We start from the raw sequence: 13,726 nt of genomic DNA on the forward strand, positions 1-13,726 counted from the left end.
AATATTTGCTTAAAATTCACAGTTTAAGCCAACATTCCTGCCCACAAACCCATTCACTGAGATATTCGCATCAAAGGGGGCACAGAGACAGTCAAAATGAATTAGATCACATTAAAAACAGAATTGATTTTCATGGAAAGTTTTTATCAGTATTGGGCTAGGTCCAGTCCTATGTGCAGTTGTTTGCCCTAAGTGAGACATGCTCCTTCCCATAAAACTTGCTGAACTCTGCCCTGAGCCAAATAGGTGTGGCTTCTCTTTCATAACATTACATTCCAAAGTCCAAAACCCTCCAGCACAGCCGGTTATCCATATTCCCCACAGATGCAGGAGGACTGAGCTCTGCACAAATAGGGCCCCAGCTGCCTTATGCTGGATACAGGTAAATTCGGACGTCATCTACGCAATCCCATAACCTAACAGTACTTTGTGTTTCTGTAGCACCATTAATCAGAGAACCTCAAAGCATTTTGCACATATAATTAATCCCCCTCCCAAAAACTCTGTGAGGAAACTAGGTGATATTGTCCTCAGAATTCCTGATGCCCAGTCCTGAGCTTTAATCACTAGATCACATTGCCTTCCATGCAAAATGGCTGAGCTATAAATAACAAGGGAGCTGGCTCCATTCATCCAAAGGTACACAGGGGTTCAACAATCTGGAGCTTGTGTAGAAAGGCCATACATTGATGTTGGCCTGCCAGCAGCATGGGAAATGGCTCCATCTCAGGCCAACAAGGCAATGGCATCTGCCTGCAGAAGCAAGCCAGAGCCAGGGTGGACACAAATCAATGAAGCAAGGGTACTCTCGTGAGAAGTTAGCTCAGTCCCTGGGCTGTTGTGGGTAATGGTCAGGTTACTGACTCCTTAGAAGGAATACATTTGGACTATCAGGTTCTTTTTCCTTGTGCACTCAGTAAAACACAACAGACCTATGTGGAGATTAAAAAAGAAATGCTGGCAATTGTTTCTGATTGTGAGCAGTTCCATGAATACATTTTTGAGAAGTAATCAGTTGAGATAGAAACAGACTATAACCCACCGGAAACTTTATTAAAGAAGCATTGTGAAAAGTATGCAAATAATAATGAAATTGCAGAAGTACTCATTAAATGTGAAATAAAGGCTGTGTAAGAACCTTCTTAGAGCACAATTGTTTTCAAGAGCTTCCATGAACAGTGAAAGCAAAATGCTTCAGGGAGAAGAGTCTGATGTAAATATAACTCAAATACTACTCAGTTCTAGAACAGTATTGGGCAAACACAAATGAGAAACACAAACCTACAACAGTTTGAAAGAGTATTTCTATTTCTAGATGGATGGCCTAAAGAGAAAAAGCCTACGAACCTGCAAGCATAAAATCTACTGGAATTATAAATATGAAATTGCTGAATATGAAGGGATTCTGCACAAAGGGCATCATATTATAAAAAACACACAGCATGAGGGTTGGAAATGCTACGCTTACTTCATTGTGTCCACCTGGATATTGAGAAGTGTAAGAGGAGAGCCCAAGATGTCTTATTCTGGCCAGGCATAAATGTTGTAATTAAAGCTAAGGTTTACAATTGTGAAATGTACAATCAATACAGAAAGCAGAATGTAAAAGAACCGATGAAACCACATGACATTCCTGATCACCTTTAGCCTAAGGCTGGCACAGAACTATCTGAGTTAAATGAGAAAGATTATCTCTTAGCGGACTACTGCTCAAGTGTTTTTAAACTGAGCTGTTGCACAATGTTTCATGTAGCAATGTAAAAACACATTGTAAATCACAGTTTGTTTACCACGAGATTGTGGAAGAATAAATAGCATTGGCCCACAATTCATAGGTAATTAATTTTGGCAATTCTCTGTTATATAAGTTCAAATACACCATGTCATGCACAGTCAAAAGAATTAGCAGGCAAGTCAGTGCAAACAGGAAATAACTCGATTCAAGAGAACTACCACTTTGTAGGTTCAACATTAGCATTTCTAGAATGTTGCAACGCAAAGCACAAGGATTTTTTTTTTTTAGTTTAGAGACTCGAGCAAAACAAGAAAAACTTTAGTGTGAACATCTAGCAAATTTCTTGAGTCAAATATAACAATAAAAAACCAGAAGTAGATGCAAAGAAAGCAATATGGCAAGAAACTAAAACAGGAAAAATACTGAGACAAGAATGTCAAAAAGTTACTTTTACAAGTGGAAGAAAATGTAAGATTTCAAACAAAGAGTGGCTGAGAACCCTGCCAAAGTAATTGATATATCATCCACACTAAGGTCATATGTGATAACCACATCTGATGGTCAGTCCTACAGGAGGGACAGAAAACATCTAAACAAAATCAAGAAGGATATTGGCTATTTCTTTAGGACATCCATAATGCCTTTGACCGTATTCCTGTACTGACAGATGTAATACACACACGTGTCCAGTCACTGACAATGAAAAACATAGAAACATAGAACTGGAAGGGACCTCGAGAAGTCATCTAGTCCAGTCCCCTGCACTCAAAGCAGGGCTAAGTATTATCTACCATTCCTGGCAGATGTTTGTCCAACCTGCTCTTAAAAATCCCCAGTGATGGAGATTCCACAACCTCCCTAGGCAATTTATTCCGGTGCTTAACCACTCTGACAATTAGGAAGTTTTTCCTAATTTCCAACCTAAACCGCCCTTGCTGCAATTTAAGCCCATTGCTTCTTGTCCTATCCTCAGAGTTAAGAAGAACAATTTTTCTCCCTCCTTCTTGTAACAACCTTTTATGTACTTGAAAACTGTTATCATGTCCCCTTTCAGTCTTTTCTTCTCCAGACTAAACAAACCCAGTTTTTTCAATCTTCCCTCATAGGGTCATACTTTCTAGACCTTTAATCATTTTTGTTGCTCTTCTTTGGACTTTCTCCAATTTGTCCACATCTTTCCTGAAATGTGGCACCCAGAACTGGACACAATACTCCAGTTGAGGCCTAATCAGCACAGAGTAGAGCGGAAGAATTACTTCTCGTGTCTTGCTTACAGTACTCATGCTAATACATCCCAGAAAGATGTTTGCTTTTTTTGCAACAGCGTTACACTGTTGAGTCATAATTAGCTTGTGATCCACTATGACCCCAAGATCCCTTTCCGCAGTACTCCTTCCTAGGCAGTCATTTCCCATTTTCTATGTGTGTAACTGATTTTTCCTTCCTAAATGGAGTACTTTGCATTTGTCCTTATTGAATTTCATCCTATTTACTTGAGATCATTTCTCCAGTTTGTCCAGATCATTTTGAATTTTAATCCTATCCTTCAAAGCACTTGCAACCCCTCCCAGCTTGGTATCATCCGTAAACTTTAAAAGTGTACTCTCTATGCCATTATATAAATCATTGATGAAGATATTGAACAGAACTGGATCCAGAATTCATCCCTGCGGGACCCCACTCGTTATGCCCTTCCAACATGACTGTGAACCACTGTTAACTACTCTCTGGGAATGATTTTCCAACCAGTTATGCACCCACCTTATAGTAGCTCCATCTAGATTGTATTTCCCTAGTTTGTTTATGAGAAGGTCATGCAAGACAGTATCAAAAGCCTTACTAAAGTAAAGATATACCACATCTACCGCTTTCCCCCTATCCACAAGGCTTGTTACCCTGTCCAAGAAAGCTATCAGGTTGGTTTGACACGATCTGTTCTTGACAAATCCATGCTGACTGTTACTTATCACTCATTATCTTCTAGGTGTTTGCAAATTGATTTCTTAATTATTTGCTCCATGAGCTCCATAAACCACCATAAGCTCTAGGTTGTGGATCCAGCTCAATGACTGAACAAGTTAACTGCAACAGGAACTGTTTTGAGAATAAGAAGTGAACTTTTGATCAGAAAACCACTGAGTTTCAGTCATGGTAATTTTATCATGAGTCTCCTCATACTTGGGTTTTTTTTTTATAAAGTCCCAGCTCCTATCATGAAGTTACCTGAGAATCTTAGCTTTCATTTTAAGAAATAGGAAGTTTCCAGCCCTTAGCTTTGGTTGTGACTAGAGTGCACCCTAAAGGTTCAGAAACCAGAAAACAAAGAAAGAAAACCCAAGATTTATTATTTTTAAAAAATCTCATGATTTTGGGGGCGTGGCTCATGATATTTGAACATGTGGGGTTGGCAGTACTTGATAAGATGCAAAATATTCCTCCCATCTGTCAGAGAGCTTGGATTGTCTACCTCAGTGATTCTCAAACTTTTGTACTGGTGACTTTCACATAGAAAGCCTCTGAGTGCGACCCCCTTTATAAATTAAAAACACTTTTTTATATTTTTAACACCATTATAAATGTTGGAGGCAAAGCGGGGTTTGTGGTGGAGGCTGACAGCTCGCGACTCCCCCATGCAATTACCTTGCGACCCCCTGAGGGGTCCCGACCCCCAGTTTGAGAACCCCTGGTCTACCCTGACCTTCATCCATGACTTCTCTATTACTATTTTACTAACTGGCCATCTTAGGTTTTGGTTCTTATTTTAACTGACATGTTTTTCTGTGCATTTAATTTAAATAAGGATAAGAATATCCTACAGTACAACACTGGAGTTACTGATTACTGATTCCTGTCATATAATAAAGGTGTTAAACTTTCTCACCCTGACCCAGGTCAAGTGACTTGAACCAGGAAATAAAATTTAGTTTCTTACCAGGTCTCGTGTGTGTCATACCATTATTATATAATTTGTCAGCTTTACCAACGTGTTGTCCGCTTTCTCCTCTAAGTCGTTAACATATAAAATCATGTGTTGATCACTGCAAGACCCTATCAAAGAATTCCCTTCACTTTGAGGAGTAGAGATTTCTTACAACTCAATTAATTCCCTATTGTTTGACTAGTTTGTAAAACCCATTGGGATTTTCACTTAAACTAGATGGTTATTATTTTCCTTAAGATTCATAGAGTGAAATCTTGTCTTTAAAGTGCATTGTCATTGTGTTACATCCATCCAATCACTTGTCTGTTACGATATCAAACTTAAATTAGCAGCGGTCATTGTTACCCAATGGAGCATTTACACTCATTTCCTGTACAACTCAAGTCATCTTCAAAACAAACTGACAGAAAAACAGTGGTTATTTATGGGATCAAGAAATTACTTCTTCCCAAAATACCCTACCCTAATTCATAAGTACTTCAGACAGTTCATATAAAAGTAGTTAAAAAGATCTATTATTATTGTTGTCCTAGGAGACTATGCATCTACCTTTCAAAACACTCAGGGCCAAATTCTGCCCTCAGTTTACCACTTGGCAACCCTACTAATTTCACTCAGATGTACATAAGGAGACATTTGGCTTCAAGACCATTCTTATTATGGACTAGGAGACTCTGGCCATTTTGGCTCCTTGGGTTTTATAACTGAGCAGATTCAGTCCCGAAAAAGATGTCATCAGAGCAACGCCCATTTGTCTCACACCAGGAAACAAAAGTAATGTCTGGGAAATGACAAATTAAATATAAGATTAAAGTGTTAAAAAGGTTTCTTGTTTATATTTTTAAACCAGCCTTCAGTAAGGTGCTAGTGAGCTAAAAGCAACGATACCCACACACGTATTTAAAGCAATTTGCGATCCTTGTAGCAGAGGCATTATAGAAGTGCAAATTATTGTTATTTCTTTATGATTATTATAAAGTGCTACATGCATGGATGGTCCTTTATGTCAAACACATAGTTGGGCCAGATAGGGTGAGGGACAGTCCCGATTTTTGGGTCTTTTTCTTATATAGGCTCCTATTACCCCCCATCCCCGTCCCGATTTTTCACACTTGCTGTCTGGTCACGCTAGGGCCAGATCATCTTCCCAAGCAATGGGATGTATTATTCTGTCATGAATTGAGACAGAGAGAAAAAGTGTGTGTGTGTGTGTGTGAGTGCATGCGCCGGCTGGCTGCTTGCGGTCATGGGGGAATTCTGAGGGGGGAGGTTGGATAGCCACAGATGGGGCCCGCTGTCCTTGTTGTGTAGCAGAGACACATCCCAAGCCCGGGCACTCCCAGCAGCAGAACCTGCTGAGTCACGCTGAGCCAGGAGGCCCCACCTCTGCTGCGCCTGCCTCCGCTTGCGCGCGCGGGCTGGGCGTGGCCTTCCTACGCGCTCTACGACGTGGGTATATAAGGCGGCGGTGGGGGCTGTAGTGTTCAGAGCACGCGACCCAGACAGACCCGAGCCCCGGAGGTTCCTGCTTCAACAGTGTTTGGACGGAACCGCCGCCGCCGCTCGGACCCCCTCCGACCCTTGTATCCTCTCGGCTCCCGTAGCAGCAGCAGCAGCAACAACAACAACAAGAGCGGCGCCATGTCTTCGTCTCCATCCCAGGTGCGACAGAACTACAACCAGGACTGCGAGGCGGCCGTCAACCGCCAGATCAACTTGGAGCTCTACGCCTCCTACGTGTACCTCAGCATGGTGAGTGCCGGGCGGAGCTGCGGGGGGCCCGGCCGGGCCGGGCCGGACCTCCCGTCCTCAGCGCGGGGACCGGGTCTTTTACAGGCACCTCCCCATGAGGAGCGCCGGGGCGGCTGTTTCAGCGCCGCGGGGGGGCACGGTCCGGTCGGGTCAGTACTTCCCCATGGGGGCGATGGGCCGGGCCTCTACCAGGCACCTTAGCAGCGTGAGGAGACACCGAAGGGGGGGGGGCCTGGGCGTTGCGGGGCCGCCCGCGCTCTCGCCTCCTTTGTTGCTCGGCAGCCGGCGGGCGGGGCGGGCCCCGCGGGGGGAGGGTGTCAGCCTTGTCCACGCGCCCCTGCCCCGTTCCCCCCCCCCCGGGGCCGGGTCTGGGTCTGGGTCTGTGCCCGCCGGGGGACTCGGCACCGAACAGGCCCCGGGCGGAGCCGCGTGACGCAGCTGATCCGGCCCAGTCCCGGAACTGCCTGGCCCGCAGGGGAGGCGCCTCTTGGCAGAGCCGCGGCGGCGGGCGCGGCCCGTGTTTATCTGCGCGCTGCAGGCAGCGACCCCTGAACTGCCCCGCGGGGCTGTTATCGGCGGCAGCCCGTCCTGGGGCCGGGGCCGGAGCAGAGCCTGCTGGCGAGGCAGCTACCGCCCCTGGGCTGGGTCCCTCGCCCTAGGGCTCTTCTTCCTGGGAGGGGGCTCCTCTTTGTAGGTACATTGTGACTCTTTATGTAAAGGGTTTTCTCCCTGCTGGTGAGGCCTAGTATTGAGCTTAAGATGGTAGAGCACGGCCCATAAATGTATATTTCACTCCTCAGTAATGGACTCGGACTCTCTGGTCAGAGATGCCTCTTGAGGTAAAGAGAACTTCAGACTACTTTTGATAGTAGATGGGAGTGTTTGGTGTACATCTGAGGTGCCATATGAATTGCCACAACAGCACTAGAAACTTTCAAGTATCTGCTAATCCAAGTATAATGATTCAGAGTTGCTTGGCATTTGAAATAAGAGAAGAGCAGGCGGGGTTTTGTACATATTGCTCCCTTCAGTTGTGAATTGACCTCAACTAAGTAGGTGCCTACTGCTCTGTACAAACACTGTAAACAGCGATCCCTTGACCTTTATTCGTTTGCAGTGGCATCAAAGTTCTGTTATATTAGTTTTTAGGTTAGCTTTATCACCTGCCCAGTGGCTTATAAAACTAATGTGGCTGTTGCAAGAAAAGTACATTTGCAGAGTGACGCTTAAAATGCTTCTCAATCAGCTCTGAAGTAGATCACTCTGGTATTTTTCCAAATGTCCCAAATCTTGTCATGTTCAGACTTCAAAAAGCACCAAAGTGTGGTTAAGAAGTTTAAAGAACAGAACATGCTTTTTAACATCTGACCTAGAGAAAACAAGATGTCAGACGAACATAGCACTAGGTCCTATATAGAGCTCAAAACATAATCCAGTTTAGCAAAAAAGATAATTTACAAACATGTTCCTTTCTCCAAAAGTGAGACCAGAACTTTCTTTAACTCTCCTTTTTCTTAGCGTGCGCGCCCCCCCCCCCCCTTTTTTTAAAAGCACAAAGAAACATCAGGCCAAAAACTTGTTGGCGCAGAGCCGGCAGTCTCTGCATGGCTCTTCTGAAGCCATGACATGTCCCAGCCGCTTCTAGGCAGAGGAACAGCCACAGGGGCTCGGTATGCAGGCTCTGTGCGCTGCCTCCATCGTGAGCGCTGGCTCCTCAGCTCCCATTGGCTGGGAACCAATGGGAGCTGCGGGGGTGGTGCCTGTGGGTGGAGGCAGTGTGCGGAGCTGCCTGGCCATGCCTCCTGCCTAGGAGCAGCAGGGACTTGTTGCTGCTTGCAGGGAGCTGCACAGATCTGACACTCCAAAACCCCTGCCACACCCAAACTCCCTCCCTCCATTGGTAAGTAACTCTTATTTAGCCAGCATTTTGGACTAACTGGCACTCTCCACATTCCCCCAGCTTGCCAGATAACAGATTATACTGTAGTAGTGGTGTATAACACAATTCATACATGCTAAACTGATCTCTTCAGTTTCTCTTCCTTTCTACTGTCAGATTTTTTTAAAGTATGGTGCTCAGAAGGGATACAGTTCAGCCTTTTGGGGGGGGGAGGGGGAGTTAGCAGAAATCTAATTGGCTTCATAATGCAGGTGACAGGGAGAGCAGGGGTGAAATGGCTGGGCATGTGTGCACCAACTCACTCTTAGGAGCACAGGTATCAAGGTGCGGTCTGCTACAGAGTGAAAGTTACTCCACACCCCAAAGCCTGTTAACTTGACAGAGCTACAGAGTGAAGGCAACAGTAGGAATAACAGAATTCAGTTGATGATTGAGATCTGCATTCACAGGCTCCCAGACTGAAGAAGTCTTGATTGTAGTATCTGAATTTTGTTTTCAGTCTTTCTATTTTGACCGGGATGATGTGGCTCTAAAGAACTTTGCCAAGTATTTCCTGCATCAGTCCCACGAGGAACGTGAGCATGCTGAAAAACTCATGAAGCTGCAGAACCAGAGAGGTGGTCGCATCTTTCTGCAGGACATCAAGGTTAGCAGCTGTGCTAAGGAGACCGCTCAAGGGCATGAAGTGTGGTATGGTAACTTCCTCTTCTGGTCTGCTCCCAGGCTGGAAGAGAGGGGCTATGAAAACCAGTATGGGCAAACAAGTCACTAGTAGTGTAACAGTAGGCACATAGATATTTTGTGTATTATAAATTTGTGAATAGGCACTAGGAAAAAAGTTGCAGGGTGGAGATGTGGTAAATGACCATCCATGATAGTTTGATACTGGTACTAGTTTCTCCGTATGTAAGTCTTTCCTGTGATACCACTACACAACTAGTCTAAAGCCTTGGCTACACTGGCAATTTACAGCGCTGCACTTGCTGCGCTCAGGGATGTGAAAAAACACCCCCCCCCCCGAGTGCAGCGCTGTAAAGTGCCAGTGTAATCAGCGCTGCACGCTCGCTCGCAGCACTGCAAGCTATTCCCCTCGGAGAGGTGGAGCTCTCGCAGTGCTGCCGAGGGAGCTCTCGCAGCACTGCCACGGCAGCGCTGTGAATCCGCAAGTGTAGCCAAGGCCTTAGATGATGTATTTAGAGCTGGTTCTACCCTGTACAAGAAATAACCACCTTCCCTGCTAGTCTCTTGCAGGTCATATCAACTGAGCTCTCCCTCAGCCCAGCTTCTGTTTTGTCTTGCAAGTGATGTTAGTACTCTTAGATTCGTGGTTGCCAGGGAAACATGACTATTATGGTGTTTCCAATGGCATGCTATGCCTTCACTGCATAATTCCATGGGAGCAGATTAGCTGAGTCTGTAATCAACATATCACTAAGCCAGTCTGGATAATTTTGTATCAGCCACGTGATATAGAAATGACTCTTTAGAGATTCAGAATTCTTAATTGTGAGTCTCAAATATAAAGTAAAAATAATAAAGGCATTCAGGAGAATCCTTCTAGAAGCAATTGAACTGTTCTGTTTTTACATATCCCCAGTGCTATAACAGGTGTCTTGAGCATCAGTCTGGTCAGAAGACTGCATGTTGCAAGGGCTTTCAGAACACCAGTAATTACTTAACACTACTATCTTCACTTCCTAAATAAAATCAGGGGTCAGGAGCACTGGCTCTTGCATAACAAATATTCTGGTTCTCACTTCCTCACCCCTTCTTTTGGAGACCTGGGTTGGCTTAAAGCAGTGGATTATCTGGCTGAAGACCAGATTTCCCTGTAGTATTGAGCTGCTGGTGAGTCTTCTCATGATACTTAATTTTCAGGCTGCACACTAGGTCACTTTTGCCCATGTATAGAAGCTTCATTTCTTGAAATCTGTTTGGAGCATCAATCCTCTAACTAGATAGTAAATCTGTCATCTGTACATATGTGGCCTTGTATTAGCAGCTGTCACTAATGTCAGACCTTCTCAAGAGACACCAATAAGATCACTTTGGAGAGATGCTTAGATAATGTGGTGCTAACAAACTTGGATAGATTTGGGACTCTTTTTAAACAAGGCGAACACTACTGTAGTCTAAGCAGAGTGTTTAGTACTACGCTGCTCTGAGGTTATATAGATTCTTGAACTGCACCTCCATACTGCCATTATGGCAAAAACATTCCTAACCATCTGGTAAGATGGACCATAGTTCAGAAAGGTAACTTGCCAAACTTAGACCTTCAAAGTCCAGTGTTTTGGTTCCAATGAAATTCTGTTGAACTGAGTTTGTTCTCACTACCCTGCTGCTGTGCGTGACCTCTGATGGCAGCTAAGTTGTGGTTGTGTGCTGTCTCTTTTCTATGTTAGAAACCAGATCGTGATGATTGGGAGAATGGGCTGACAGCAATGGAGTGTGCCTTGCACCTAGAAAAGAATGTGAACCAGTCACTCCTTGATCTGCACAAGCTTGCAACTGACAAGAATGACCCTCATGTAAGTGGAAGCTGAAGCTGTGATTGGAATGTGGTTATGCAAGCCTTTAACGATGGAGGGTTATTTGCAGGGGGGCGGGGTGTCTAACCATGCAATCTCGGTAACACAAGCCGGGCCTTCCCCCAAATCTGAGGAAAGGGTAGAATTCAGAGTGGAGCAACTTAATTTGAAGGAGGGCAGCCTGCAACTTAGTCCCTTTACTACAGTTAATATAAACATCCACTCAGTCCTATGAAAAACATTGACAGAACTGATGGGTTGTTGAATTGGCTGATAAAGCACTGTGGTGTGCATGTGGGTGGCATTAGGCTGTCTTGCAATCCTTTTCTCCAGCTATGTCTTGAGAGAGCTGGCTTGTTCAACAGCAGAGAACCTCTATCTGAACATATTTCTGGAAAGCTGACTGAAAATAATGCTTAGCTAGTGATAAGCATAACCAGCTCTTTGTTCATATCTCAGTAGCCTGTGACTGGCTGTGGATTCATTCTGATTCTCCGCTTAATATGACTCTAATAGCTATCTAAGATGCCCATGAAGCTTTGGGCTGCTCTTATGCACGGGAGGTAAAAGTAGCTGTGAATCCTGAATTAATGTCTGAAAACTTGCAGGTCTCCTGTGAATACTCCAACTTTATGGAGACTCCTCAAAGCTGGAAACTTAAACAGAATTTGGAGGGGAGTGGGAAGAGGTTGATGACTTGGTGATGCATGAACATGCATTGTGAAAATCTGAGATTCAACTGTAGAAATTCAGGGGCAAGCATAAGATCAGGGGATTGAGTAAATGTACCTAGTTTTCTTAAATGGCTAAAGGCAACTTGAACACTCCCAAGTATTCAAAGGGTGTAAATAGTAAAGGTTGTAGTATTTAAATTTCTAAGTGGAGGCTTCCATAGCTAGAAATTGAAGGAATAAGAGACCGACTCTAGTATAGTCTTGGGCAGTGGTGAAAGCTGCTTTGGAGTTGGTTGTGATGTCAGTATAAAACATCCTGATTCCAAAAATGAAACTGGTATTTATCCAGTTAAACACATAATCATTTCTGGTATCTAAGGGCTTTTGTGCACAGAGCTGTAATGTGGAGTAGAGGTGTGATTACTAAAGTACACTGTATTGTGCATTAATTAGTCAGTGTAGACCTTGCTGCTGCACACTAAAGATCTTGTCTGAAACAGCACATGTTAAAGCAAGCTAGGGAATAGTATAAAGATTACTGATTACAGTACATATTACTGTAACATGTATAATGCCATACTCATTAAGGTGTATATACAAAGAGCTCCAAAAACCTGGAAGCTTTAGACATACACAACTCCACTTACTAAAAAAAACCCTAAAAATTAAATTAATGAAGCCCTATCAGTATACTACTGGGCACTGGGATGTGCCTATGTATAGGTGATCTGGGATCTTTCACTTTCAAATAATTTGAGATGTTTTGTGGTCTCTGGTAAATGAAAGGCTTTTCTCCTTTGGTGGTTCTAGAGTATAACCCTGTCTCAAGGAGTTTGGGGGGGTGGGGTGGGCAGTCCTTTTCTCCCCTTGGAAAGAACCATGTAGTACGAAATCAAACTCCCATGCCTAATGAACTGGCTTAGGAGGTAGTGCCATGCCCCTTTCCCAATCATACTCTGGAAAGTGCTAGAACCCAAGATCCATTCTTTGATTGTCAGGACCTCCCCTTTGGCTGAATAAATAATACTGACATGAGTTAAAACTCTCCTTCCTTCTTTCAGTTGTGTGACTTCATTGAGACCCACTACCTGGATGAGCAGGTGAAGGCCATCAAACAACTGGGTGACCATGTGACCAACCTGCGCAAGATGGGGGCACCCAAATATGGAATGGCAGAGTACCTCTTTGACAAGCACACCCTGGGGGACAGTGACAATGAGAACTAAAGCCTCAGCATAGGCCACCCATGGGTTTCAGTAGGTCTCCTAGCTTGCCCAGCAGTGCATGCATCTACTGTTTAGATAATGTCATCCTGTACCAAAAATCACACCTTTGTTTCTTTGTGTTTGTAACACCTTACATCCAATAAAGTGACTTGTTTCAAGTTTTTCATTTGCCTTGCACTGTAATATGGGAGTGAATCCTACATGTGGAGATTTCACAGCATATTCCTGACTTATTGTGGGATGACCATCTCAGAATGGGGGTCAGCTGTGTGAATACATTAGTGGGGGCACTGACTGGGCACTATTCCTCTGGGTTCACCACAGATCACAGCCTATGACTTAAGTTTACAATGTTAAGTAAGTAGGGGCGGTGTTCCCTACTACTAAGACCTACTGTAGGTATTAGTCTGTAAGTATACATGCACTTGGTGTATAGAGAAAGCTTAGCTAAAAACTGCAGTGGGAAAGATAATCATAAAGGAAGTATCAAAGAAAAACAATCTCTGCTCTCCCACTCAAAGGTTTGTCCCCTGACCTCTTTACCGATACCACCCCCAGAAGCTTTGAGAAACACCTTGCATTATTAGCTAGCTTCCTGTGCTGAAAAGGCATGGGGAAGAAAAGCTAGGCAGGTGAGTAGAGAATGGAAGAATTGTGGACTAATATTCTTCAGCAGGAGGTTTTCAGGCTGCCTCTAAAGACAACCTTCTGCAGGGAAAGGAGTGCTCACTTACAGACAGCCCCCCCCCCCCAGCCTGAAGCAAATACTTACCAGCAACTACACACCACACAACAAAAACACTAACCCAGGAACCAAACCCCAGTGCCAACTCTGTTCACACATCTATTCAAGGGGCACCATCATAGGACCTAACCACAGCAGCCACACCACCTGGGGCTTGTTTACCTGCACATCTACCAATGAGATGTGTGCCAGCAATGCCCCTCTACCACATACATTGGCCAA

At 44.3% G+C, this 13,726-nt stretch overlaps 1 protein-coding gene across 1 annotated transcript; it reads left to right on the forward strand.

Moving 5' to 3' along the window:
* Window positions 1-6,149: 6,149 nt before the first annotated feature.
* FTH1 (ferritin heavy chain 1) lies at window positions 6,150-12,904 on the forward strand. The gene is made up of 4 exons (XM_034770529.1): window positions 6,150-6,428; window positions 8,828-8,974; window positions 10,734-10,859; window positions 12,595-12,904. The coding sequence occupies exons 1-4, from the start codon at window positions 6,318-6,320 to the stop codon at window positions 12,757-12,759; spliced, it is 549 nt and encodes a 182-aa protein (XP_034626420.1). The 5' UTR covers window positions 6,150-6,317; the 3' UTR covers window positions 12,760-12,904.
* Window positions 12,905-13,726: the final 822 nt, after the last annotated feature.

This window comes from Trachemys scripta, chromosome 4 (assembly GCF_013100865.1).
Source record: "Trachemys scripta elegans isolate TJP31775 chromosome 4, CAS_Tse_1.0, whole genome shotgun sequence".
In the NCBI taxonomy this organism is placed as follows: Eukaryota; Metazoa; Chordata; order Testudines; family Emydidae; genus Trachemys; species Trachemys scripta.

Bases quoted from the DNA above. Each gene is read 5' to 3' on its own strand.
- FTH1 (XM_034770529.1), top strand. From the start codon at position 6,318: ATGTCTTCGTCTCCATCCCAGGTGCGACAGAACTACAACCAGGACTGC. The intron at 6,429-8,827 runs GTGAGTGCCGGG...TTTTGTTTTCAG, and splicing joins CCTACGTGTACCTCAGCATG to TCTTTCTATTTTGACCGGGA. The intron at 8,975-10,733 runs GTTAGCAGCTGT...TTTCTATGTTAG, and splicing joins TCTTTCTGCAGGACATCAAG to AAACCAGATCGTGATGATTG.